The sequence below is a fragment of the Strix aluco genome, chromosome 9 (assembly GCF_031877795.1).
Source record: "Strix aluco isolate bStrAlu1 chromosome 9, bStrAlu1.hap1, whole genome shotgun sequence".
NCBI classification, from domain to species: Eukaryota; Metazoa; Chordata; class Aves; order Strigiformes; family Strigidae; genus Strix; species Strix aluco.
Genome location: NC_133939.1, coordinates 6,566,995 through 6,592,869, shown reverse-complemented (window position 1 = coordinate 6,592,869; position 25,875 = coordinate 6,566,995). Strand labels below are relative to the sequence as shown.

Here is a 25,875-nt window from a genome sequence, read left to right as displayed (position 1 = left end):
GATAAATCTGCTCAGTTACTGCACACGAGTTTCAGGCCAAGGTCTGAGTTTAAGACTAGGCAATGTTGTTCTGCTCACAGCAAAGGAAAACCCAGATTGCACAACTTGAGGCTTCACCAGCTGTAAACAGTGAGTAAATGTAACCTATGCCTATGCTGACAAGGGATGTGTATGCACTATTTTTTATATGTAGGTGTATCTGTATCAAGTGGTAAGTAAACCTGTCTAGAAGAAACTACATTAAAAGTTTAAAGCAGTTCTGTGTCATTGTACTAAAAATGCCTATAGTTGTGCGTGTTCCTACTTAGTGTTTCTCACTTCTTCTTTGTGCTGGGATTGATCATTCGAGTTGTGTACAAAATATTCCCATGGGCACTCTGAGAGCTACAATACTACTGCATAAAGAAAGCTCCTAAGTGAAACGCACCAGTAATTGCCTGCTGTTGGCTAAAGTGCTTTGGTAGCGTTGACGGTCCAGGCTGTAGGCCGGTGTCCCCAGAGCTGGAGCTGCTCGCTGCTCGGGCTGTGCTGCCATCTCATGGGCGCTGTGGGGGGACCACGAGTGTCACACACAGCCGGGAATGCAGCGCCAGTCCTTTCCACATCACATGCCCACTGGCGCCTGTACCTGCTTTTCTGTTAACAGTAAATTCTCTTTCAATAATCTCAGGGAAGCACATACTGAGAGGCCACCTGTTACGAGAACAGTGTAAGAACAACATTAAAGCTATATAAAAAAGCACCTAATTGCTGGCTTCCCCCCCTCCCTCTCTAAGCGCCCCCTCACAAGCAGATTTCACTTGATAAACCACTTTTGTCCCGATTTTGTATGTATCCTTCCTGGACGACTCCATACCATTCCTGTGACTTCTGTCCACAAGAGATGCCTGCTTAAAACCACCCATGTCACGCAGGGGGAGCAGCTGTCATGTGGCTTGAAAGTACCCTCCCAAAAGTGACTATCTGGCCTTAGCTTCCCCAAGGGGAATATATGTTCACAGGTAATAGACACGTAGCAGCCCTCTTCACTCCTTACCCTAGCTCAATCTTTGTCTGCCATTCAGTCAACTGTTCCCAACTTCTTTTCCTTGGAAGAGTCATGTTTAGCAATACAGATGGTGAACATTTTGTGTGTCTGGCACAGCTGCGAGTAAACCAGGATGAACCCATGGAAGATTATCCCCTGAAGGTAGAGGGTGGCAAAGAGGACGAGTCCAGCAGTGGCACCCGCCGCTTTGGGATGGGGCAGACCACCAAAGACCAAATGAGGACCAACGTCATCAATGAGATCATAAGCACAGAGAGAGACTACATCAAGCATCTGAAGGACATTTGTGAGGTAATGGAAAAAAGGGGAAAATGAATGTAAGAACTTGTTTGAAGGATAATAGAGCATGTCCCATTCTTGCCCAGAGAACAACCCTAAGCAGGTAACTTTTCTGAACATGAGACTCTATTTATTTCCATCAGAGCCTGCTCTGCTAAATGGTGTTGCATGCTCAGAAAACAGAAGACAATTCATTACAGCAATAGCCCAAATGCCTCTGTATTTTGAGCACCCACTTGGGCTCTGATTAAATGGAATTAATTGAATTTCCCAAGCCAGAGAAAAGTAAATGTCTAGCACTGCTGTCCTCTTTAATGTATGTTCTGAGGTAATATAATCAGCAACTCCAGCCTTCAGGCAAGTCATGCTCAGATCAAAACAACTGGGGGATGTTCAGCCAATTAGGTCTTTCACTTGCAAATATGCTGACTATTGTGACACCTCTTCTAAAAGAGACACTCTGTCAGATAAGCTGGGGTAAATTAAGGTAATTGGTAAGAGTTTTGCAGGAACATAGTTCTTCACTGAAATGACACAAAAATGCAGCGCCTTCCAGAAGAGCCAGCTGGGGCAAAGCAGCACACCCTTACCAAACAAACCTTTCCTCCTGCAGTGTCCCCCCATGTCCTTTGTGCACTCCTCCTCCCTTGAGTCAGCCAGGCATTTCCCAACACAAGCAGCCAAACCAGATCTGCAGCTGGATTTAATTGGCCTAAATCTCAGTGGATCCATGCTGGGGTCAGAACACTCCATAGCCTGCAGACAGATCAAGGTGTTTTTAACAGGAGAGAGAGCAGCTTTGGGACTCCTTCAAGTGTGGATTACAGTATGGTTTAAGGCAGTCATGTAACAGTGGCTTGGTTTCTATTTGTACCAGGTTTTGGGTGATAGTAGAGAAAATAATAGCTAAAACATGGATGCAGCTATGCAGGAAGGGGGAACAGGAACCTGGTGTACAACTGACTACAGTCCATAGTGTTTTCTGCTGATACCCAAAGGCCACACAGCAAATGCCCAGGAAGCTTTCCCATTTGGTTTCCTCCTAGGGTTACATTAAGCAGTGCCGCAAAAGAGCTGACATGTTTACAGAGGAACAGCTGAAGACAATCTTTGGGAATATTGAGGACATCTACAGGTGCCAGAAGAAATTTGTTAAAGCACTAGAGAAGAAATTCAACAAAGACCACCCACATTTGAGTGAGGTTGGCTCATGCTTCTTGGAATATGTAAGTGAATTTGACTTCATGGAAAAGGGGTAGCTGAGCATGGATTAAGCCAGAGGATCTAGAAATTGATCTGACAGAACTGAAGCTCTGTTTAAAAAAACCCACCCAAACAAACTAAATGCCACCACCCCACCCCCACCCCATTCAACCACTACCCACCTCCCAATAAAACATCCTCTAGCTCTCGTGGCTGTGGAAAGAACATTTTCAAAGTGCCTCAGCCTCTGATCACTATACTCCCTGCCAGGCTATGCTACTTTTAGGAATCTTCCTATTTTTGCCTAATCTCAAGCCGGACCTGAGTTTACAGCTATGGTATCTTCAGGTCAGTGCAGGATCAGCAATGGCTGATCCAGTCATTAAAAACATTCTGCTGAGCACAGGCCAGAATACGTGGAAACGTCCCGGGCTCTCAGATAAGCTGCATGTGCTGTAATTTGTCATACACCCTGCCCATCTCCAACTTTAGGTCTCCAGGCTTCAAAGCCTGGGGAAGATACCACTTACCAACCCACCCCATGTGATACAGGAGTAGGACCTACACAGAGAACTCACAGTCAGCAGTTTGAGCCAGGCCATCACCCTAAAGAACACGGACAGTAAATCCCTTCATTTTCCTTTCAGCAAACAGAGTTTCAGATATACTCTGAATACTGCAACAACCACCCCAATGCCTGCATGGAGCTGTCCCGCCTCACCAAAGTTAACAAGTACGTCTACTTCTTCGAAGCCTGCCGCCTGCTGCAGAAGATGATCGACATCTCTCTGGACGGCTTTCTGCTGACTCCCGTACAGAAAATCTGCAAATACCCACTGCAGCTGGCTGAACTGCTCAAATACACCAACCCCCAGCACAGGTAGGACAGCATGGTGGGGAGGGAAGGAGCGAGACTGGTCTCATGGAAATGGACTAATGCAGAATGGCGTATTGAAGGCAGCTTGCCAAGAGCAGCCACTACCACAGTTCTGTGTTACCTCATAGAGACCAGGAAAAAACAGTATTTTTCTATCAAGTTGTCTCGTCCCACGTGGTGGGTTACGAGGGGGGTGAATCTTTTGAATTCCCCGAGAGCCTGTGTGCTGGTGGAAGATGGCAGAGCCGCAGGGTGGCCGAGTCACAATGACTCAGAGGAACAATTGTTCTGGTGACTTTATTAACTGGCCACTTTAGTGAATGAATGGAGACAATTTGGCAACGATCAACTGATAACCGTCCAAAAATGAATAAAGGCACTTTGGCAAGGAGACTGTTTTCCTAATAACCCATCAGCGACCAACCGATCCCAAATTAATTCATACAAAACTTATATATGTGAATATATGTATAAGAGAGAGAGAGCAGAAAGAGGAAAGAGAAAAGAGGGGACGGGGGCATAGGAAAGGGGAATCACCACCCTTGGATCCTGTGTTGCCAGAGCAGCCAGCTTGGTCAACAAAGACACATGGGGGGTGTTGCCTTTATATAGTCTCTGTCACGCATGCACAACAGGTTGTTCCAGAAGGTTCTCATTTTCTCTTTTGTACCTGTGCAGTTCTGTCTCTGGGCAACAACAGGAGGGAGGGAGAAAGAAACGGCCCACCATCCCACGTCCGCAGAGCTTGCTCTGCTTCTCCCCCACAGGGCATCCCACCTGAGTTGTTTGAGACACCCTCTTTATGAACACTTTCTTGTTTACAGTTTGTGACACAAGTACATCATTTTCCACTACAGTAGCACTGGGCTTTCCTGTCTGTTACAGATCTGGAGTTGCAAGGTCCACCTTACAATGATACTTTTCTGTTGCATTTGGCCCACATACATGTGATACTGGCACATACATACCTTGGAGTTAAATGTTTCCGGTGGTGGTGTTGAAAACTTTGCCTCCAAAAGCACTGGTTGAATATACCCAAAAACGTCCATGTAACTACACCACCGCATGTCAGGGCTGAGTGGAGATCATGAACTTTGCCTGGTGCTTCCCCAGGGGGAAGTCGTGGCCTGCAGCACTCAAGCCATGCACACTCGGTGCTCTTCAGCACTAGCTCAAAAGCCTCCAAATCTATCACTGCCTTTCAGGGTGAAGGCACTGCCCTCAGTTCAAATAACCGTGTCACTCAAGCATCTGAAATAATTAGCTACAGAAATAAAACATGAAAAATCTGTATTAAAGCCAAATGTTGATATTGGTCCATTGTGGCTTGACTTAATTTTACCCTCCTAATTACAACACTGGTGCTTCTCAGAATGGTTTTAAGCATGTCTTATTAAATCTATAAGCATGTTGTTCTGAAGCTGACCTCTTAGCAGAAAGTTCCTTAATGCAGTACACAGATGTTTTGAAAATTGCGTTAAGAGAAAGGTTGTGCAGAATGGCTCCCTCCCAGCTACTCTAAGCTCAGCAAAAGTAGCTGGTGGCAGCAGATGGTGTGAGGGGGAGGGCAGATCAGCTTCTGCCCTACCCTTCCAGATTAACCATTGGCTCCCATTTGAAATGAAGCCAGTTACTGCTGAACTGCTTCACCTATGCATGACAGAATCAGTCCCTGTATAAAAACAGTGGCATCATGAATATATTGTATTATGTTGTGGGAAAAAAACTAAGCTTGGAAACCCGTGGAGATTCTTCCAGCAACTTGTATTTACACCTTTGTGGCTGAATTTGATTGCTTACTCCCTTCCCTTCCACAGACTGGGCCTGGATTTGTTACAAGACTATAATCTGTGCCTCAAAACCAGCATGCATCTGAAAAGCTGCCCACAGAAACATGTACCTCCAGTATAAAACAGCTGGGATAGAACTGTTTTCTGCTCTCCAGCCCTAGGCCATGCTAGGCAGCCCTTTGGAGTGTAGGTACAATGAGCACGTGTCATTTTGTCATGACTAACACCTCTGCCCTACCCTAGGGATTTTAAAGATGTCGAAGCTGCCTTAAATGCCATGAAGAACGTTGCTCGGCTCATCAATGAGCGAAAGCGGCGGCTGGAGAACATTGACAAAATTGCTCAGTGGCAGAGTTCAATAGAAGACTGGGAGGTGAGAGACTTACTTTCCTCATGAATTGCATGTTCTGTGTTGCCCTTCTTCTCCCTCTCCAACAGCTTCTGCCTACAACAAGATCTTCATAAGGATTACTATCTAGTCCTACCTCAGTTCTGATGTCCCTCTTTGTAGTTTGTTTTGGTTCTTTTGTTTTGTTTTTCTTTTATTTAAACAGATGTGATTTTTTAGTACAACTGAAAAGGTCTAGCACATAACCCAGCTAGACCAGCTGCCTTTGCATGTTCCCTGGGACTTTTGCTTCCACATTTTCCTTGCAGAATAAAATTAGCATGGAGGTTAGGGAAATCCTATTATTTTCCTCTTGCCCCCCATTTTATCTTGAGTGATTTCAAACTCAAGATGAGCAGAATTGCCCCTTAATGCTTAGTAAGCCACATTATTCTTGCAAAAAGGCAAGCTCTGATATAGTGACAAAGGAAGCCAAGGCTCCCTGTAGACCCATTAAAAAAAATTGCTAAATAAAAGAAACAAAACTACTGATTTTCTAAGTCCTAGACTTAATAAAACCAGACTGTCTCCCTCCCCAAGGATGTCAGGCTAAATACTCAGCTCTCTGCTTATGTACCTCCTTTAATGTCAGGGATAGATGAGCTGCCCTGAGCAGATTCCCTGCAAAAAGGAGATTTTTTTTTCATTTAACACACTATTGTTCTTATCAAATTCAGTTCCCAGTCCCTGGGTGCCAAGGGCCCAGTGCCTCCCTGATGTGACAAGGACTGTCCTCCAGCACAGAGGCGCTCTCTCTTTCCCAGAAGAGAGTTTTGTCAGCAGGAATTCAGGCCCCACAGCAACACAGGCCCCTCAGGCAAGCTGAGGTTCTCTGATGAGACTACAGGCTTATTTCTTCTCCCAACCTGTTCTTTGTGCTGTTCTCAGGGTGAAGATGTCCTAGTCAGAAGCTCAGAACTCATCTATTCTGGAGAATTAGCCAAGATCTCCCACCCTCAAGCCAAGAGCCAACAGAGGATGTTCTTCCTCTTTGATCACCAGCTTGTCTGCTGCAAGAAGGTAACCTCACCAGCCAGGCACAAATGCATAAAGGATTTGAGTGAACTCCCTCTCTACCTTTGTTTCCTTAATACTTACTGGAATAATTTGTGCTTCTGGCACTGAGATTTTTATGTGCATTCGTTGCAGTCTTTTCTCTGCTGTCCTGGTGTGTTCTGTGCACCTGACCACAGCAGTAAGCTACAGGAACTAACTACGGGCCTAATTCTTACAGCAAGAGAGGAAAGCATTGCACTGCTGCTAGGGTTAGTGTAGGGGTTTATTTTATACAACTCAAGTATGAACATTGTCACCCATCTTCTCTTTTTCAACTGCTCCTCCATGTGAGATTTATATCATATTCAGAAGGGAACTGCAGCTTCAGTGAAAAGCTGTGGGTCTTGACAGTCAATAAGACCATATTAACATCATATGTAAGTCATAAGTACAGCCCATGCTATTTTTCATAACTTAAGTAATAATGGAAATCTCCCTTCGCAGAGCAAATGAAAGGTATCTTCCATTGGAATTTCAGAACTGAACATGCCAAGTTTTTTTTGCATAATCGATGACATAGAGCTAGCTCCAGGTAATTTAGGCATGAGATCCTCACTGTTTTATCACTGCTCTCAAATTTACTTTGCATTGTCAACACAAAAAACAAAAGCTAATTAGTACTTTTTTTTTTTCCTTTCTAACTGGGACTGTAGGATTCAAATACTACTTTTCTGATAGGGGCTTATTGAAGATTTGGGATCATGTGTAATAACACAAGCTTGCTTCTCCCTCAGAGCTCTTCAGGGCAGCTGATAGCCCACAGCAGTAGTTGCCAGCCTAGCATGACCATACCCCTAGAACAACCGTGTCAACAGGAGCTTAGCACACTGCAATTCCATAGGTTCAAATCCAGTATCAGCTTTCTCTTACAGGACTGTGATGACTGCTAAGAAGATTAAATACTCCATCATATCAAAGAAAACAAATGTTTAAGGAAGGGGCAGGACAGGAAACAATAACATCTGTATGAGTTTGTGTGATCTCTCTTACAGGACCTTCTGCGCCGGGACATCTTGTATTATAAGAGCCGGATCAACATGGATGATATGGAAATACTGGATGTAGAAGATGGAAAGGACAAGGACTTCAATATCAGTGTGAAAAATGCATTTAAGCTGCACTGCCGAGACACTGAGGAAGTCCACATATTCTGTGCAAAAAAGCCTGAGCAGAAACAGCGCTGGCTGAAGGCATTTGAGAATGAAAGGAGACAGGTTCAGCTCGACCAGGAGACAGGTATGGAAAGAGCAATGCTGTGAGACAGGTTTTTTTGGCCTCTTTTTTCCTTTTCTTTTTTCAACCACTAGCCAATGCATAGGAGTGAAAGGGCAGGGAAGCCAGTCCATGCTCCAGTCCAGTTCTGGGCTGCTGAATTGCACATTCTGAATGAATGTGTGCAACTGGGAAAAAAAAAGGGAAACCACTGTGAGCAGACACTGCAGAATGTCCTCAGGGAGGGTGATGTGTCTTTAATGAGTTCAGGCAGGGCTGACAAAATAGTCAATACGTTACATACAGCTTCCATTATTTTCCAGTACAGCGTGAGTGCCCAACTTGGCAGTATCTATACAAAACACATTCAGTCAAGGGTTCTCACTGTGAGGGAGGGTTTTCATTGTTTTGTCCAAATCCTGCTTAATTCAGACTTGTGTGATCTAATGAGATTTGAACCACAACTGGTCTGGACAGGCAGGGGGGAAGGGCAGGCAGTAAACCTTGCATGAGAGGTAGGGAGGGTGGTGTGGTGCAGCGCAGCACAGGCTGGGGGGAGCAAAAGGGCCCCTTCCATGTTTGGGAGTAGTTTTAGCTTGTGACCTCTCCCCTCAGGCACTTTCCTACCCCCATACTTCCCTTACTGTCTATGCCAGTGTCTTCCCATGAGCTCCAGAATGCTGACCTGCTGCTGACAAACTATTTTATCTTCAAGGTTTTTCAATCACAGAGGTGCAGAAAAAGCAGGCGATGCTGAATGCCAGCAAGCAGCACCATACTGGGAAGCCTAAGGGTGAGTCACACCTGAACATACAAATGCTGCTAGAACTGGGGGCGGGTGGTGGGTCTATATTTACTATATGGGAATAGTTTCAGTGAAGTGGCATTAACAAACTCTTGAGAGGGCCAGATGGTGAGCTGTGATGTGACAATCTGCAATGTGGTTCCTGGTAGATTCAGACAGCTGGAGTCAGGAAACTGTTCCTAACTCCAGGAGAGCTGCTTTGCATGTGATTGCTGTGCCAGAAACCAGTTACACACAAGCCAGCAGCTTCTGTCTGAAGGCTAGTTCACAGCCTCGCCCTAAAAGCCAGGCCCTCCAAGCAGTATGGCATTCCCTTTATGAAAAGACAAGATTAAGTTTTGTAGTAATCCCCATGATGCAGAGTCACAAAGGTCACTGCAGCAGGGACTATTCCTGCCTGGGCAATTGTGCCTGTGGGAGATGCTTTGAGACCTGCGATTTTGGCAGAATGACTTGGGGAGGTACCATGCTCATGGACAGAGCTGATTGTTAAACCTTTAAGAGATGAGGAAGATTTAGCAGCAGCCAGGGGAGTGTGAACTCAAGCAACAGAAAGAAAAGGTCCCTGTCCCCATAGCACTGTTAGCTGAAGATTCCTGCTCCATCATTTCGTGCTGCCACCACCCCTCTTTATATCCAGAGGAAAGAAATGTCACTTGCTTTCCTCTGGACGCACAGAGAGGCAACCACTTCCTCTTGGTGGTACCAGCCAGCAGTTAAATCCTAGCCAAGTCTCCAGTAAGAAAGCTTGGCTAAATTCCAAAATAAGTCAGAAGTAAGATTTGGCTGCAAACAGAGGGAAGTTTGGAAGGAGGCCAGACCTGTCAAACAGAGCAAAGCCGTGGGGGCAAAGCAGGAGAGGAGACCCCCCCAAGCCAGCGCTGGCCGCAGGCTAGGGACCAACCATTACGACTCAGAAATCCAGCGCAGGAAGTTGTACCAGGCAACAGAGGCACATGCACAGCAGCTGCTTCTCCCAAAACAACCAAAGGCCCCAGTTCCGTTTGTCACTAACGATGTGCTACAGCTATTTAGCCCTGCTGTCACACTGGCAGAACACCTGTCAGTTCTGCTTCAGGTTTCTGGGACTTCCACAGCATCAACCCTAATCCTAAAAAGCAGTGCTGAAACAAAGGGTAATACTAAGACAAACCCAGTTCACTCCCCTTTAACAGGGACTGGGCAAGGCAGCTGTGCTCAGCTAACATGCTTGCCCTCTCCTTCTCATCGCAGCTGTCACCAGGCCATACTATGACTTTCTGATGCGTCAGAAGCATCCCACCCTGCCTACTACGCTCCCTCAGCAGCAAGTCTTCATGCTGGCAGAGCCCAAGCGCAAGCCCTCGAACTTCTGGCAGAACATCAGCAGGCTGACGCCCTTCCGGAAATAAGGGCAGCGCCGTGTTTGTGCCTCAACCCCTTCTGAGAAAAAGCACTTTATCCATCAGTCCTGGGAGGTGGAGCCCAGGTTCTTCCAATCCTTTGTTTACAGAGGATGGCACATGTGCTCCTGCCTTCCCTATTTATTTTGCAGACCAACTGACCGCCCTGGCTCTGAGGTGACACGGGGTGTGTGCTTGCACATACGTGTGCATTTGTGCCAGTCCCATCGAGCCAGCCTTGCACAGTGCCCAAGAGGCAAACTTCCAGGAAGAGATCACAGGAGGGAGCCTGACATGTTTCACCCGAAAAGACTCTGCTCATCAGCTGTACTTCGCCTCGCTCCTTCCCGCTGCGAACACTCCTGCTGCCTGGCAGCTGTCAGAGAGGGGAGGGCAGCCCACTGACATGCTCAGAGTCACTGACAGGATACATTTTCCATGGAGGGATAAACCCTTCTGCTCTCTGTCCACCCCCACTCCCCACGTTTCTCAGAGACATGATCCTCCTACACACGTCTAAGTAATTCGGTTAGCCTTTGCAGGCACTCAGACAAGACAACAGTGAGTATTGCACTGTGACCTTTTCCTTTCCTTTAGGTTCAACACCACTGATGAACTATAGAGTACGTTAAACTGTGCCAATCAACCTGCAGCATGAGTAAAGTTCAAGAATCTCTATAGTGGGTTTGAGTTACATAAGTTAGAGAAAAATGTGCCTAATTAATACTGTACTCAATTCCTTAGATTCTCGTCTCCATCATTCTGCCATATTTCCTGGCCAATGAAAATGCTCATTGTTTGTAATGTGTTTATTTATGGTAAAAAACAGAACTGTGTATTTTGTAAGTCTGTAATTGTTCTTGTCAGATGTTGTTAACTTGATGCCTGTTTTGTCTGTTTTATTTTTTTTATTAAGAAAGGTCAATATTTACAAACCTAGCTCCCAGAAGTCAGAGTCTACAGTTCAACCCAAAAGACTAAAACCGTGACTGTTATGCAAACTCCCACAGATCCTCAGTGCAAGGGGTATCACTACAGGTTTTTGACACCTTTAAAAAAATGGAAAGCCACTTTAAAAAGGCATTAAGAGCCTCACTTTAAGTACCCAAGTTTCAAACTGTGGCCAAAAAGAATCCATTTAAACCTTGGTTAGTAAAAGGAAAGATTTGCCTTACCATAGCGAGAGTTAGAAGCCATACTGACTGAATTCCCTAGCTTAGGAAACATCCTGTGACATTGGAAGACACGCACCTGCTCATTCCAACGCTACACTAGTGTGAGTGAGCACTGTCTGCAGAGCTCAGAAATCCAGTGTTTGTTGATGCTGTAGCTGACCAAAGTCTGGTCATCCAGGGATATCTGAATTCAGTAGCATGTACAAAGTCATTCTTGCACTATAACTTCCCCCCCAGACCAGGGGCAACATTTAATTTCATAAAGAAACTTGTAAAAGTGACTCTCAGCCTGTGTTTGTCTCCGACATGTCTATCTGTGTGAACTTGTTTCTCTTCAAAGTCACTGTAGAGATTCTGCTCTTGCAGCTTAAAAAGCGACCACTGGTCAGCAGAAGCCATGCTGGAAGGTTACCCTCAGCAAAGCCATCCTTCGGATGGAAGACTGGGGAAGCAGAGACCATACAGGAGATGTGCTAGTCACTTAGAACATCATCAAGGTTTAGCAAGTCACCAGCGCTCAGATTCCTGCTAGTTACTTATTTAAATGGAAAACATGTCTAGGAAACAACAAAAAAAAAGCTACAAGGGATGCTCAAGTCCACTTTGAGCAATATGGGATTAAAGAGGAACAGCAAGCACCAAGAAGTAAGAAACACACTTGAAAGAGAACCCAGGTTTTCCTCCTGTGTGACATCACCATCCAATATGGTCCTACAGAGAGTGGTGACCAAAAACCAACAAAAACCTCCCCCTCAGGCAGCAGCACAAGAGATGTCTGCCCATGGCAGGTTTAGCACTTCCCCCCTCCCCCATGTCACCCCAAGCCACAGAGGAAAGTGGGGCTTACCAAGCTGGCAGCAGAGCCTTGAGATACTGCCTGAACCAGCACAGCTACAGGTCTGGGCTCTCATTTGTCAGAAATGCCTCTCACATGGTGAGCAGCAGTTGGGAAAACCAAGCTGGGGGACACTGCAGGAAGGGCCTTCAGACACCGCACAAACAGGTGTGGGTCACTAAAACTGGGAGGGGGAAAACAAACAACCAACACAAAAAAACCCCAACCAGCCCACATTTGCACATTACATCTGTATTACCAGCCTTGCAATGCCTGTCCTTTCTACCCACACCCCCTCCATGAGCCCTGGCTAAGCGCCCCTCAGAGCAGCAGCCTGAGCTTTAGCAGCCAATGTGATCTTCTGACAGCCCAAACTAAGATACAGAACATTTGTTCTCTGCACTTGAGAGGACAGCATGTCAATAACTTGGGGGGCTGGGGGGGGGACACCAAAAAAATAAAATCAGTGTCTATAAGAAGCCACTAAGATCAGCCTCCACTACTTCTTGCCAAGTACCAGACTTACCAGCGACACCTCCCAGGCCCATGCCAGGTTACGCAGTGCTCTGCATCCCACAAGCATTACATGGTCTGGACATCGCCCCCTGCCCCAGTCTAAACACTAACAGGAGCTGCCTGCCACAGCACAGCATCTGCCCTGACCCCCTGGCAGGGGGAGCTCAGAAGCTCCACTGAGCTAACCCAGACATGGCAAATGGTGTTCCTCAGTGCCAGGGGCTTTACCTGCCACCCCATTCCCACAGCTACACCAATACCAGCATCGTGCCCTTTTGCAACAACCACCTGTCACCCCTCCAACAAGCTTAAGCCTTTGCGCCCCCTGCCCCCCTTCAGGGGAACAAGGCCATGCTTGCTGCCGGATTCAGGCCTAAGTTTAAGCCCAAGAAGTGCTGTTGTGCTCCCGCAGAGCAGAGCAACGCTCCGGTGGGACACCACAGCATCCCTCGGGCTGCGCTGCCACAGCCAGAGCAGGCACAGGCAGCTGCAGCCAGCACCCCTCAGTAACACAAGGAATTGTCACTTTTGTGTTTACCCTTGGTGTCTGCACCCTCCTATCCTTCCTTATCCATGGTGTGTTTGTTTTGATTGGCCAGGAAGAAAAGCTGTTGGCACAGAAATGATCAATTTTCTGTGCTTATTAGTAAGTGGGGGGAGGAATGCTGGTTTGGCCCAGTGAAGCAGGGCTGGAAGGGACCCTGGGACAAGTCCCCCCCACAACACACGCACACCCTCAAAGCAAGACCCAACCGTGACGCTGCATCAGGTCACGCACGGTCTTATCCGGTTGTGATCCAAGTGTACTCAAGGATAGAGCTGCCCTCTTTGAGTCCCTGTTCAATACCTCACTGTCCCCATTATGAAAAAAAAAAGTTCTTAACATTTATTCAAAGTTTCTCTTGCTGCAACTTCTGATCTGTTTTTAATTTGTATGTTGCTTTATACACTCAGCTTTACACCTAAAGTCACTCCAGTACAAATCTGGACCTATTCTACTGAATGAAGTGGGGTGACAGTGGCACAGTACCCTAAAGTGCAGCAGCTCGGAAGGGCAATAAACAATGCCCCTGCCCTTCCCTTGCTAAAACAGACATAAGAATTGGCTACTATTAATTATCTGTGTAGCAATACTCTGAACAGTAAATATGCATCAAGCTGCTTAAATGATCAGATTATTTAGCACCTCTTCCAGAACTTACTTCATATCTGACCAGTGCACACAAACAATTTATAGGAAGATTTCTAATAGTTACTCATCTTAAGTAAGTGCCAAAACAGACTTCTCTGGCCAAACAATATACCAGTTGATGAGAAGTTATTTATTTCTGGTAGAGAAATATATTCTCTACTTGACTGCCTACCGGCACTCTTCCTGGAAGGTGTCTTCAGTTGGGATTCTAGTCTTGCAAGAAACATTTGGAGCTAGGATCTGGTCCCCTATGCAAGACTGAAATCAGGTATAAGAGCTGATCACACAGAGAGACAGAAACTCTGTAACACAGTAGGTGGAGCTACAGCAGTGACATTGAGAAACAGGTAAAGATCAGACTCACTTTGCTCAACATACCTACCCACACACCGGCATGTCAATAGACCACTTCCTAAATCTGAAGAGGATTTTTCATCGAGAAATGCCATCACTTATTTTCTACCCAGCACTACTTCCTGATTCTCTAACCACAAAACCTATTACTTCCTGAACAAACTGTGTATCAGATCATGTGTAACTTCCATTAGTTTTAAATGATTAGACACTCAAAAGTCATCTCATCTCCTAAGTTACTGATTAAATGGTAAAATGTACATGTGTTAGACACTGGTAACAGACTAACCAACACTGAATTTCCCTCCTCTTCACCCTGGCATCTGGATTTTGAATGAAGTTACTCACATTGTACTGTCAGTTAAAAGTATTAGGGAGAACATGTGTGTAAGACAGAAAGCATTCGTGTACACGTTACATAGATTCACAATGTCATCATCTAAACTCATCATAAAGGGGTTTTCTGGCATATGAACAGCTCAAGTACAGCTTCTGTCAAGCTGTCTGAGCTTAATGGACAACACAATCTTACCAGATTCACAGGAAGAATCCATTTGAAACACGAGTAAGCAGAGATGTGAGACTTCAGTACCCACTCCTCTGGAGATGAACCTTCTACGTGGCCAGAAATGCGGATTTTCATGCAAAACAAACTGAAGCTCCTGACATGGGTCTGAACAGCACCAATCATTCCAGACTTCAGGGTAGAAACTACCTAGCTACTCAGAAAAATAATTCTGGCATTGAGTTACATAAAGAGGACCATAAGACTTGTTCCAGGGTGGTTTGGGGTTTTTTTTTTTTAAGGGTTTCAGCTCTGTCTGTTCCCCTCCTTCTGTAGCTATCCATTTAGGAGACTTCCTGTGAAAAACAGCCATGTTTCTTAATGAGTAAAATCTCCCCAGATTTCACTTGGACAAGTAAGACACAGACTTTTATAAAGCACGTGAACCAATCTGAAGAATGATTTGCTGAAGCTACCAGTAAAATGACAAGAACCAGTGGCTGCTAGATAATCTAGCTTCTGCTCTGACAAAGGAAAAAAAAAAAGAAAAATATCTCTAATTTGAACTGCTAGTTTGGAATAACTGAGTCAGAAAAGGTGGGTGTATACACTAGACAAATGCCTATGCTTCAAGTTTTGATAGCATCAGAAGCAGTAAAAACTGTCATTGTACTAAATCAAAAAAAACAAATAGATCAATCCCCACAGAGCTATAAGTTCCCAAGAAGCAGCCCTTCGGATCTTTTGTGTTTTGTCTGTTACCTGAAGGTCAGAGGGGTGTAGGGTGGGGAGGAGCCCCGTTTCTGTCTGGCCTAGCCCATCGCCTCGCTGCTGTACACTGCGGGTAACCCCGGCTGTCCAGGACACTGCTCTGCAAAACCAGCACGTCAGCCTGTCACCCAGAAGCCCCTGACACGCCGACCGCCTGCATCTGGGGGTCCAAACAGCTCCTGAAAGCATCTGAAAGCCAGGGCTCCCTGTCAGAGATCGGGACAACTGAAAATTGAGGCATCCATGAGTAACAGACATTCCAAGAGAAGCTCAGCTTCAGACTGAAAATGCTACATTTCTTGGGATGCCAGAATGACAGAAACTAGCTTTTCTTAAGAAAAAGCCCTTTCATCTTTTGCAATATATGTCAAAATATCAGACTGTGTTCCTCCAGATTTACTGCAGTGGAAGCTTATCTTCATGTAACAGCAGAATTAAATATATCAATCTTGCCACTGATTTTTAAATCAGTCTTTTGAACAAATATTGTACCACTCGCTACACAGACTGCTTAAGAACTTTGTCAGTGTCTGTGAGATGGTACAGCATCCAGCAAGTGCTAATTTCTAATTTTACTGTTATTACTTCAACTGTTCTCAGTTCTCATGTCAAATTTCCCCATGTACCTGCTAATGAGGGCTATGGCATTGCAATACCTGTTTGGACAGGTAATGTGGTAATACAATAATTCCTACAGCTTTAAGAATGGAGCTGTTCACACTTCATTCAACTGCTGGAGCCTCAGCCTGTACCTGCTGCTACTCAAGTTTTCTACTGAAGTTAGCAGGACTTGCCACTGCTACGGACAAGTAGCAGCACCACATCGGTATGATCATAACATCTCATCTATGATGTCCTGTACCAGCCTACCAGTAGAAAGTCCCTGTCTCCAGAGCTTCCTGCCTACGCAAAGCAGCAGGATCAGGTCTTCAGGTAAGTAATGGGTTAAAAAAATACAAACTTTGGTAATGGATAGAAATTAACTGAAGAAATTTGAAGTGTTTTCAGCTGATTTTAACCCACTCAAGGTGCAGTGTTGTTCATTTAGTTTGACAGTGCAGGGGAAGGAATCAATCTGCAAAGCAGCAGAAACAAATCAACACAACTCATTTCAGAGCTAAGCTAGTGCAAGAAGGCAGTCCAAGACATGGCATGGCAGAAGCCCCTGCATTTTTCTGCTGAGTGCTACACAAATGAGGGTGGGGTATCAGAGGATGGCCTACCACATGCTAAGAACAGCAGCAACCTGGATTTCACTTGCCTTTATATCCACAGCCACATAGCTTCAGGCTCGCCAGAGGCCAAAGGGTGCTCCTCCTTCCCAGCCACGCAGCCATCGCAGCTTGCCCTGCCTTGGGATTAACACCTCACACCACACTTCATTTCCCACGTCTCCCACATTTTCTTAACAACAAGCTACATTACTAAAATCCCATGGCTTTGGCAGTGCTGGTGGTTTTAGGAAAAATACAGGCTGCTTGTTCTTTTTGCACAACACTCCTGTCATTTTCCTCCCTGCAACTACGCCACTCTTCTCTGCACGTAGTGAGCTTTTCTTTTGCACAACCTTGCTACCAAAGCAGCTCCCTGTTTTACAGCCTGTGCAAATGAAATACCTGTGATACCTAACCCAGACTTGTGTACCTTTGTGTGTGACTGTTTACATATACATTTGTGAGATGGGAAATAAACAAGCTATCAACTTTACTTTTGTCTAATTCTGTAATCCTCCCATACAACATTAACTACTGAGTATATAAAACAAGCCTTCATATCTGCCATAATCAAATGGAGCTATGTAACACTATTCTGCTTAAGAGTTCCTTCTATCTTTCCACACCTGCTTCTTCCCCCTTTTCTCAGAAGTAGCAGCCTGCCTGCACATCTATTACCTAGGCTTGATAATTTTTTTTCCTTTAACCTCCAGCAACCTGAAACAATACACCTGATACCTAAATCACACCATCAAGAAAACCTCCTTACCTCCAGTTTCAGCCATGTTAGCATTCCTGCACTGAAAGGGCATACAGCATTCAATCTCAACTGTGAAGTCCACGTGATCACAATTCTTACAACGAGGCTGGTAAAAGCAAAACTGTGGAAAGGTGTGTTCCCCTCCCTCTTTCTGAAGCATTAATTTGTCCACATATTGTGCCTCTCTTGCCCAGAAAAGAACATGCTATTGTAAACTACAAAATAGATTAATATAGTCCAAGAATGAAGGTCCAGTTGCACTAATTTAAACTGACAGTTGGGCTACTTGCCACAAAGTTTTCTATGTCAAGTTTGTGTTTGAAGTATCTTTTAGTCCCCCAAAGTCTACAGCTATAGGTTACTTGTACCCATGAGGCTCAAGAGTCTTCCCTGCAGGTCTGCCCTCCTCCCTGTAACAGACAATACAACTTCCTGTAGCTGCCAAAGACCTCTTAACTGCTGTACAACCTTTTAAAAAAATTTTTTTAAAAGTAGTCACATGGACCCCATTCTATTCTGGATTATTAAAACAGGATAGCTAATAGCCTGATGGATTTTGAAATAAAAATCCAAGAGAGCACTTAGCCTCCCACACACAAATCAAACATTTTATCCACATAATGCAGCAACACCTTCTACTGCAGCACTATGACATTTCCTACAATGGAAAATTACCATCTAAATAATAATCAATATATCACTCCCGATTCCTGGGGAGCTCATCAACAAAACTATTTGTGTTACCTGACTTTGTCAGTGAGCCACAGAGTTTAGAATCTAAAGCAAGATGTTAGAAAAAGCAAACTTTCTTTTTGTCCATGATTGTCCATGTCCAGGAAAGCTGGAAACTCAGAACTTCTTGCCCTATTTCTGAGAATCGCTAACCGAGCAGTTACTTTTCTGGAAGGGGCTCTGGCTGTTACCAAGTGTTCAAAGCTGCCTCTAAAATGAGGGGAGTTCTTAATACATCTAACCTTCACAGCAAATAACTAACAGCCACTCATCAGCAAGTAAGTGGGAGAGTAATATGCAAAATGAATCTGGGAAGAGGGAAAAAAAATCAAACCATTACTGATCCACCATTTTAGTAGTTCCATAGATTTAAAACAAACAAGAAAGAAGTCCCATATAAAGACTTAAAAGTTCTGTACCATGTTGTTATGAGTGTCAGACACAGTACAGTAATTCTTGACAACAACAGACCACCACAACAACAGCTACACCAGAATCCCTCTAAGCCAAGAACAAACAGCATCATTCTGAAGAACAGCATTTCCCCTTTATATCCTCCCAGATTCCAGCAACCCACTGGTTGGGGATTATGAATTTTCATCAGCTCCAGTGATGTGCAAAACAACCCCAAACCTATCTCCCTGTAAAATACGAGGGACCCCAGGATAACTGACCAGCAATAGCTTGAGATAAAACGCACTGAAAAATCTGTCCATGGGATTCCTAGTGCCTGGCTACTATTTCAGAAGCTCAACTACTTGACTGAACAAAACACACCTGAGGCAATGATCTCAAAAACAAAACGCTATTTCTGCGGATCGATGCAGTTACTGACGTTACACATTCTTCTTCCACATGCGTTGCTTTTCACAGGAACATTATGAGGTAAGTTATTGTTATTTTTGGAGACCTACAATAAATGAAAATAGCCGGTTAGTTGAAGCAGTATAGTCCTGTCCCCTCCCAACATACATACTTCCATTTTAACATTAGTGTCATTTACAGCCACCCACACTCTAAAGAAATGGGATAATTACCCACACCTCACACCTACTCAACTCTTTTCCTTCTGGGGAACATTCAAAACACCAATTTATAACAGCTTTCTGCTCCAGGCTTGTCACCTCTGAAACAGCACTGATTTGGTATCAAGCAAACGCTAAAGCATTGTGAAATTTTACATCTGTCCCATTTTCTTTAAGCTATAAAATAAATTAATAAAAATCTCAAACTCTGGGAAATGCCTCAAAAGGGCGTGAGGCAGGGTTGCCCCATCTCTGCCACGCTCTCAGGCAGGGCAGCTTAGGGCAGCTTGTTCCCTGTGTTTTGTTAGCCATTAAGAAACCTTACTGAGAAAAGTCACTTCACCAAATTTAAATGTTTTGCTTTGCTTCTATCAATCACCAGATTTCATTAAAGAGCTTAACCATACCATACTGCTATCCAGCAACAGAATCTTTTCTAAAGGATGTCACCGAAGACAGGAGGGAAAAAAAACCACAATAAGCAACACAAGTCAATCTTTATTGAAAACTGAAGTATTAATACATAACAATTCTTGTTACAATAAACGTGCTTTTAAGAATTTAAATCTGAGCTCATCTACTCATTGAATTGCATAAAAAATAAAAAAGTATGAATTTTCACAATTGAACTGGCTCAGAATGGAATCTCCACTCTTTGTGTTGATGTGATAGTTCAATGCAGGAGTGAGTGATGCCTTAAAACTTATTCTGGAAGACAACATTGACCTAAACTTAAAAAAAGTACCAATACAACTGTTCGTAAGACAGTTTTAAAAAAAGTAATAAAAAGGAAACCTGTGTCTATTCATAACAAACATGGAGAACTATTACTGGGGCCTCTTGTACTTCCATTGCATGCACTCACTTTTTCAAATCTTAGACAGGAGGGCAGCCAATAATAGCATTACAATAAAAAAACCCACTAACAAATCCATTCTACTTAAAACAAGTCTGTACAGCAGCCAGCTAAAAAAGCTTTCCCAGTTTGCCTGCTAAGTGCCCAAAAGTCACAACTGTTTGGAAAAGTCATATTCACATTCTTGATGTTGAAACTTCAGAGCCCATAAATTGTTTAGAATATTTTTTAAAATCCCAAATGGACCCTTACTGCAACCTGTGGAATTCAGATGTTTCGGTGTTCTATTCAACCCGCGCAAGAAAAGGTTTCCTTGTCCCCAGATAAGCACTGTTCCTCTTCTGTCTCCAAAACACACCTTATTTTCTCAACACCCTCCCAAACAAGAGGTGTACACAACCTGCTGAAAGAGTCCTCACTACTTCAAAGGAGATCTCAGAATGAACTTGGTTCTTGGCAAGGCTTGATGCACAAAACTATCCTAACTTTGCTGCAATTGTTCCTGTTAATTGGCATTCTACCTCATCAAACCTGAGGGTCTCTGCAGGAAGCTTAAAGTTGATAAAATACAGGACTAGAAAGCTGAAACTTATTAATGAGAACAACCTGAATGAGCTTAAATCTTTGTCTTTTGACCAGGTGTTCACACGCACTTGTACGTGCCCCCGCGCACGCTAGGGCCAGCCAGGGACACCTGCAGGAGAAGGCAGGATCCAGCTCCTGCCTGGTTCCCACCAGCGGCTGCACAAACCACATCCTGGGCAATGGCAAACTGCCCTTCAACAACCACAGCATCCGGCCTCTTTCCCACAAGTTCCAGCTGAAGCATCACTACTGTTCACGTTCCTAAGATGAGAGGTTTCACGTACATGGTTATTTACTACTCTCTGGTATGAGTTTAAGCCTACAGTTAAGTGGTGGTATCGGATCGCTGTGCTCACCTATTCAAGCTAAAGTATGTTCTAAACCCAAAGGAATGGTGTATAATGCTCTGCTTAAGCACTGGGGAGTGATTCCAAGTCAATTCTAACTCTTGCTCAGATACCTTGAGTGGCCTTACTACCCAAGTAGCAGTGAAGCCAGAACGCTCCAATGAAGAGTAGTCAACATTGAGTACCCTGGTGTAACAACTCTGTACCAAGAACTATTCTCAGACAACACTAAGACATGGTGGTACTTACGGGTGGTGGTGGTGGTGGTTTGCTGTTCAGGGTTTTTTTTTCAGTGAATGAAGCAATACAAGGAAGGACTTCAATTAAAGGATTTTTTTTCATCTACCACTGCATCTAAGCATTTAACTTGCATAGTATGCTCAAAAAAAAAAGCTTTCTTAAACAGCATTCCTGCACATCTCCTAGAAACTTCAAACAGGCGATGGTTACAACAAGCACAAGCAAGATCTAGTAGTAGGTTCTCTGTTTTCCTTCCTGGTGTTTCACTAATAACCACCATGTCACTGACTAGGGCTACACGGTTTTGGTGCCAATTATTAGCCATTTTTCTTTTGCTGCTGCTACATTTAAAAGACATTTTCATCAGTTGTTACTGACATAGGGAATACCTCAGTTTTTAAAAAATACTTTATCTAAACTCAACACCTGAAATTTGAATTAAAAAAAATAAAAAAAAAAAAAAATCTTTCTTGGACTTCTCTTTGTTATTGCTGCAACAGTTATTTTCGGTTCCAGGTTTAAAGTAGTACTTTGTTTTTAATCATATAAAGCTGCCATAAAAGTTTTTGTTTGTTGTTTTTTTTTGTTTTTTTGTTTTTTTGTTTTTTTTAAAGAGAAGCTTGATCTGAAATGTCTCTACTGCACTAGCTCTTTTCATTTGCTGAGGAGCTCTAGTGCAAACACATACTGCGTATTTATTTATAAAGGAATTCTAAATAGGGAATGTTATATAAAAAGCAGGAGAGAATGTTTCATAAGACCCTCACTGTGTAAACGCCTATTTAATGATGTACAGTTTCCCCTGCTGCAGTTTTATAACCATGCTTTCTACTATTTGCAACAAAATACCATTAAGATAGTTATATATACACATATTTCCCCCGTCCCCCTGCACTGTGCTTTTGGTTACTTTCCTTATCAACTACTGGAGACATGCTCCTCCCTCCCAGTAGATTATAATCGATCGAAACTGGAAGGCGTAGTACCTTTTAAAAAAGGTACAGTTTCCCCCTCGTGGATGAATCCCATAATGCAACTTAGAAAAAAAAAAGTGCTCAAGTGAGACTGCCTAAATGTTATGGAATATTATACAGAGACCAATTCCAAGATGACATTTAGGAATCTGAAGTTAGAGCAAATATATAGGAAGTTATATTCATTCCTTAACTATTTATCTATTGCAGCATTCATGAAAGTTCTCTCCTATGATTTTCAAAGCTTTAGTTTGTTGGGTGATGAGACAGGAGACAGCAAAGCTTTGAGCTTGTTCTTTACAGCTTCTCCCCAATATAGCACACTTTCATGCCTCAGCTCTTTGTTAAAATCATGCTAAGACAACAAAATGTCACACTCTACCAGCTAAAATGGACAAATGGCCTGTATTAATGCTCACTGTACTCTGGCACACCTGACTAATCAAAGCTGCAAATCTACTACACAAATGGAATTGTTAAACAGACTTGAACGAAGCACTACAGATTCAAATAAGTTTGTCTGGGGTAATTTTCTGCTCCATATAAAAACATATGGAAATCCCTAAGCTGCAGTAAGTGCTCATGAGTAAGGTTTAAAGTACTTATACCAACAACATAGTTATGTTCATGGCATTAGAAATAAGGGGGCTGTCCACTGACAGTGATTCATGCAAAATAACCTAAACTTTATTAAACAAAAAAAAAGGAAGTACAAAATATGGAGAGTGCTTATCGTAAAAAATAAAGTTACTGAAGGCTCTAACAACCAACGGGTTATGAAGGTACATAAGCCTCCCACCAGGGCAGATACTGGAATGGCAGCATTAAGTCAGCACTGATGCTACCCTGAGGTAGCTGCCAAATCTCTATAGGAGCAGAACACCCCAAAACAAAGCGTAACTAGATACACAACTTAGAAAATTTACTTCTGAATGGAAGTTAACCTACAAGAACAATACAGCCTGATATACCTCTGTGTAAACACTTAAAAGGGAACAACATTTTATAACCATTTACTGCATAATTTATTGCAGGCAGAATGTATCAAAAAAAAGAAAATCGCATCTTTCTGGAATCATAAGTCAGGCAGGTTTAAGAAAAACCTTGACTTTATGTGCAATATTCAAATTTAAAAATTTAAAATCTCCCCCATAACAATTTTGGTATACAAATGGGTTCTAAGGCTAGCCCTTTGTCCCACAGCATTTGCTTTGAGGTACTTTTTAAAAATTGAAGTTGCAAGAAAGAATATCAGAAATGACTCATTGCAATGAAATGCTCATCTGCAGTCAAGTCTTATTTTACGTGCTTCCAAGTGCAATTTAGGAAGTAAAAAAAAAAAAAATACTAAGAAAACACATCAAAATGTTGTAACCAACAAATAGCTCCTACATTAATTTCAAATATTTTCAGAAAAAAAAACCAAAACAAAAAACCAGCTATTTGAAATATCTATATTCTGGCAGCCCTACTACAGCATATCCATAGTCCATACTGCAAGTAACTAATAAGGAAATCGTGTTAAAATGATTTGTTCCCCTTTAACATACTCATCAGGCACACAAGCTTTCCTCAGAATAACATGCAGCTGAACTCCTGCTTGTTGTAGAAAGCCCTAGCGTTTCTTAAGTTTCAGGAAAGCAAGCTGAATCAACTGCACATACATTTTCAACTGACTACAACATTCTTTAGGAAAAACAGCATGGATTTCCTGAACTGAGAACTAGAAGTGTTTTTCTATCAGTCTGTGTGGCAGTCTCACTTTGACACATCTTGCATCATATGAAAGATAGTACTGAATATATATCTCCCCAGGACATGCAATTCATTATGCAGGTGATGTCACCTCCTACTATTCCTAAGAGCCAGTTTTGCCTCAAGGAAGTTTGCTTTATTTACTGGCACACACAGCATTACCTTTGTCATTTCATTCTGATCCTTAAGAACATCTGTATAACACTGAATCTGTATAAGGAAAATGAAAAGGTATGAAGTCAACTAATTGTGTGCGGGATTTCTACAGCTTGTCTGACTCATTTTCCAGTCACTCCAATTTAGTAGTTGAATTTGAAAAGAATACATAACTTAAATAAAAATATGCCCCTTTTAAACTGGCAACTTCATCAACCTGAAAAAGGCTGAAGCACTTATCTAATGTATATTATGGTATTCTGTAAAGAAACTCACTTTCATGATTCTACCTTTTAAGACCCTGCATACATTACAACAGTGCATTAGTGATACAAGTTGTAAAATACTTTCTGGTTCCTTTGGATTTGCATATGATGGTTTTTGCATCAGTCACTGCAGGTAGATTGAGCAAGCTTTGTTTTTGTGTTTTAACATGCATTCAACTAGATATGGATCAGAATAAATTTATACTCCCTTTTTATCATTATAATTAGCTAAAAAATTGCAAGACAGTCCACAAAACAGGATTTGCTTTAAGACTAACTGCTGGAGTTCCAAGATGTAAGATATGCAGCACTGGAAAATCTTCAGTGATCAGGAATTAGTAGTGTTTAGCCAAGTGTTGAAAGCATTCAGAAGAAAAGTCCTGGTTGGAGGCATGAGGGCTTCAGCACCAACTTTTAAACCTCAATTTCTTGATTGCATATCTCCCATCTTCAAACCTACGTTAAGAGGGGGAAAAAAACAGGAAATACTCTCAATTATATGGAATACTATTTGAGTGTGGCAGAACATTCTGACATTTCATGCACCACATTGATATGCACACACAACAGATGTTAAGTATTACATAACGCTATCTAGCACTTATCCAGTCAACTGAAATCTACAGGCTTCTAGGTTAAAAATTCACTACACTGATTTTCTCCCCTCCTGTCCATTCCAGCTTTCCGTCATCACTAGTAGTTTTGTCTTAAGTAGAAGGTGCAATACTAAAAAGGTATTTTATGCTAAATTTAATTATCAGCAGTTCTGACTTTAGTCACAGCAGAACTCTCACTTTTTATACACAATGTAATATGATGCTGTCAGATGAAATACTGTATGTGAAACATTTCGGATCTGCAGACCAATATGCAGCACCACAGCAAAATAAGAAATGGTTGTTGCATTACTAACTCAAAGGTAATAGTCACCTGTAATCACAGAACTCTGGACTCCTAACTGCTGCAACAGAAATCCAGAGAAAGTTAAAGTTAACTTTGTCATAAACTAAATGGACTAAAAGCAAAAATTTCTAGTTCAGTTGGTCTGACAAGTCCTTATTTCAAATGAAGCTGTTCTGAATTTATGCTAAAAAAAAAAAAAAACAGAAACAGAAGGGAGGATCCCAAAAACATTCGGCTTTGTGTCAGTTTGACACACATTACGCCCCCAAAATCCATCCCACCTTAGCAGATTTCAAAATTAAACTCCTTTTCTTGAAACCCATGACATAAATTTTGGTTCACACCAGAAATGATTTTTCCATGCTGACTGCAAGGTGTATGAACTGGTACTTACCTGAAACAGAGTGAATATATGAAATTAACCCAAGGTTCTGTATTTGTTTCAGCAGATCATAAAAAAGATTCACCTTCAGAGCAAGGCAACACACTTACTTTCCCTACATATTTCACCAATCAAAAATAAGACTACAAAGTTACACACATTGCTTCCTTCAGGAATCACAGTACTGCTGAATTCAACAACTACCAATGAATCCAAAATACTGAATTCACTTAGACGCAGATGTATTGTATAATAAGGCAGACTTGAGACTCGTTCTTTCATACTCAACAAT

At 42.9% G+C, this 25,875-nt stretch overlaps 2 protein-coding genes and 1 long non-coding RNA gene across 4 annotated transcripts in view; 1 reads left to right on the top strand and 2 right to left on the bottom strand.

Annotated features, from left to right (window-relative positions):
• Window positions 1–17,095, top strand: part of ARHGEF4 (Rho guanine nucleotide exchange factor 4) — a 222,444-nt gene extending 205,349 nt beyond the window's left edge. Inside the window, exons 8-15 of the mRNA XM_074833593.1 lie at window positions 1,145–1,339; window positions 2,374–2,553; window positions 3,178–3,410; window positions 5,441–5,570; window positions 6,474–6,605; window positions 7,634–7,877; window positions 8,569–8,646; window positions 9,892–17,095. Of these exons, the coding sequence (XP_074689694.1) occupies window positions 1,145–1,339; window positions 2,374–2,553; window positions 3,178–3,410; window positions 5,441–5,570; window positions 6,474–6,605; window positions 7,634–7,877; window positions 8,569–8,646; window positions 9,892–10,049 (1,350 nt within the window). The 3' untranslated portion in view covers window positions 10,050–17,095. The remainder of the gene's footprint in view (window positions 1–1,144; window positions 1,340–2,373; window positions 2,554–3,177; window positions 3,411–5,440; window positions 5,571–6,473; window positions 6,606–7,633; window positions 7,878–8,568; window positions 8,647–9,891) is intronic.
• Window positions 1,248–19,000, bottom strand: LOC141927003 (uncharacterized). Its single transcript, XR_012624265.1, has 3 exons — window positions 18,872–19,000; window positions 1,918–2,083; window positions 1,248–1,321 (listed from the first exon to the last, which is right to left on the bottom strand). It is a non-coding gene; the product is annotated as an uncharacterized LOC141927003 (long non-coding RNA).
• A 597-nt stretch (window positions 19,001–19,597) lies between these two features.
• Window positions 19,598–25,875, bottom strand: part of FAM168B (family with sequence similarity 168 member B) — a 47,608-nt gene continuing 41,330 nt past the window's right edge. For both annotated transcript variants that reach the window (XM_074833597.1, XM_074833596.1), the window contains exon 7: window positions 19,598–24,754. The gene's annotated coding sequence lies outside the window, so the exon portion shown is untranslated. The remainder of the gene's footprint in view (window positions 24,755–25,875) is intronic.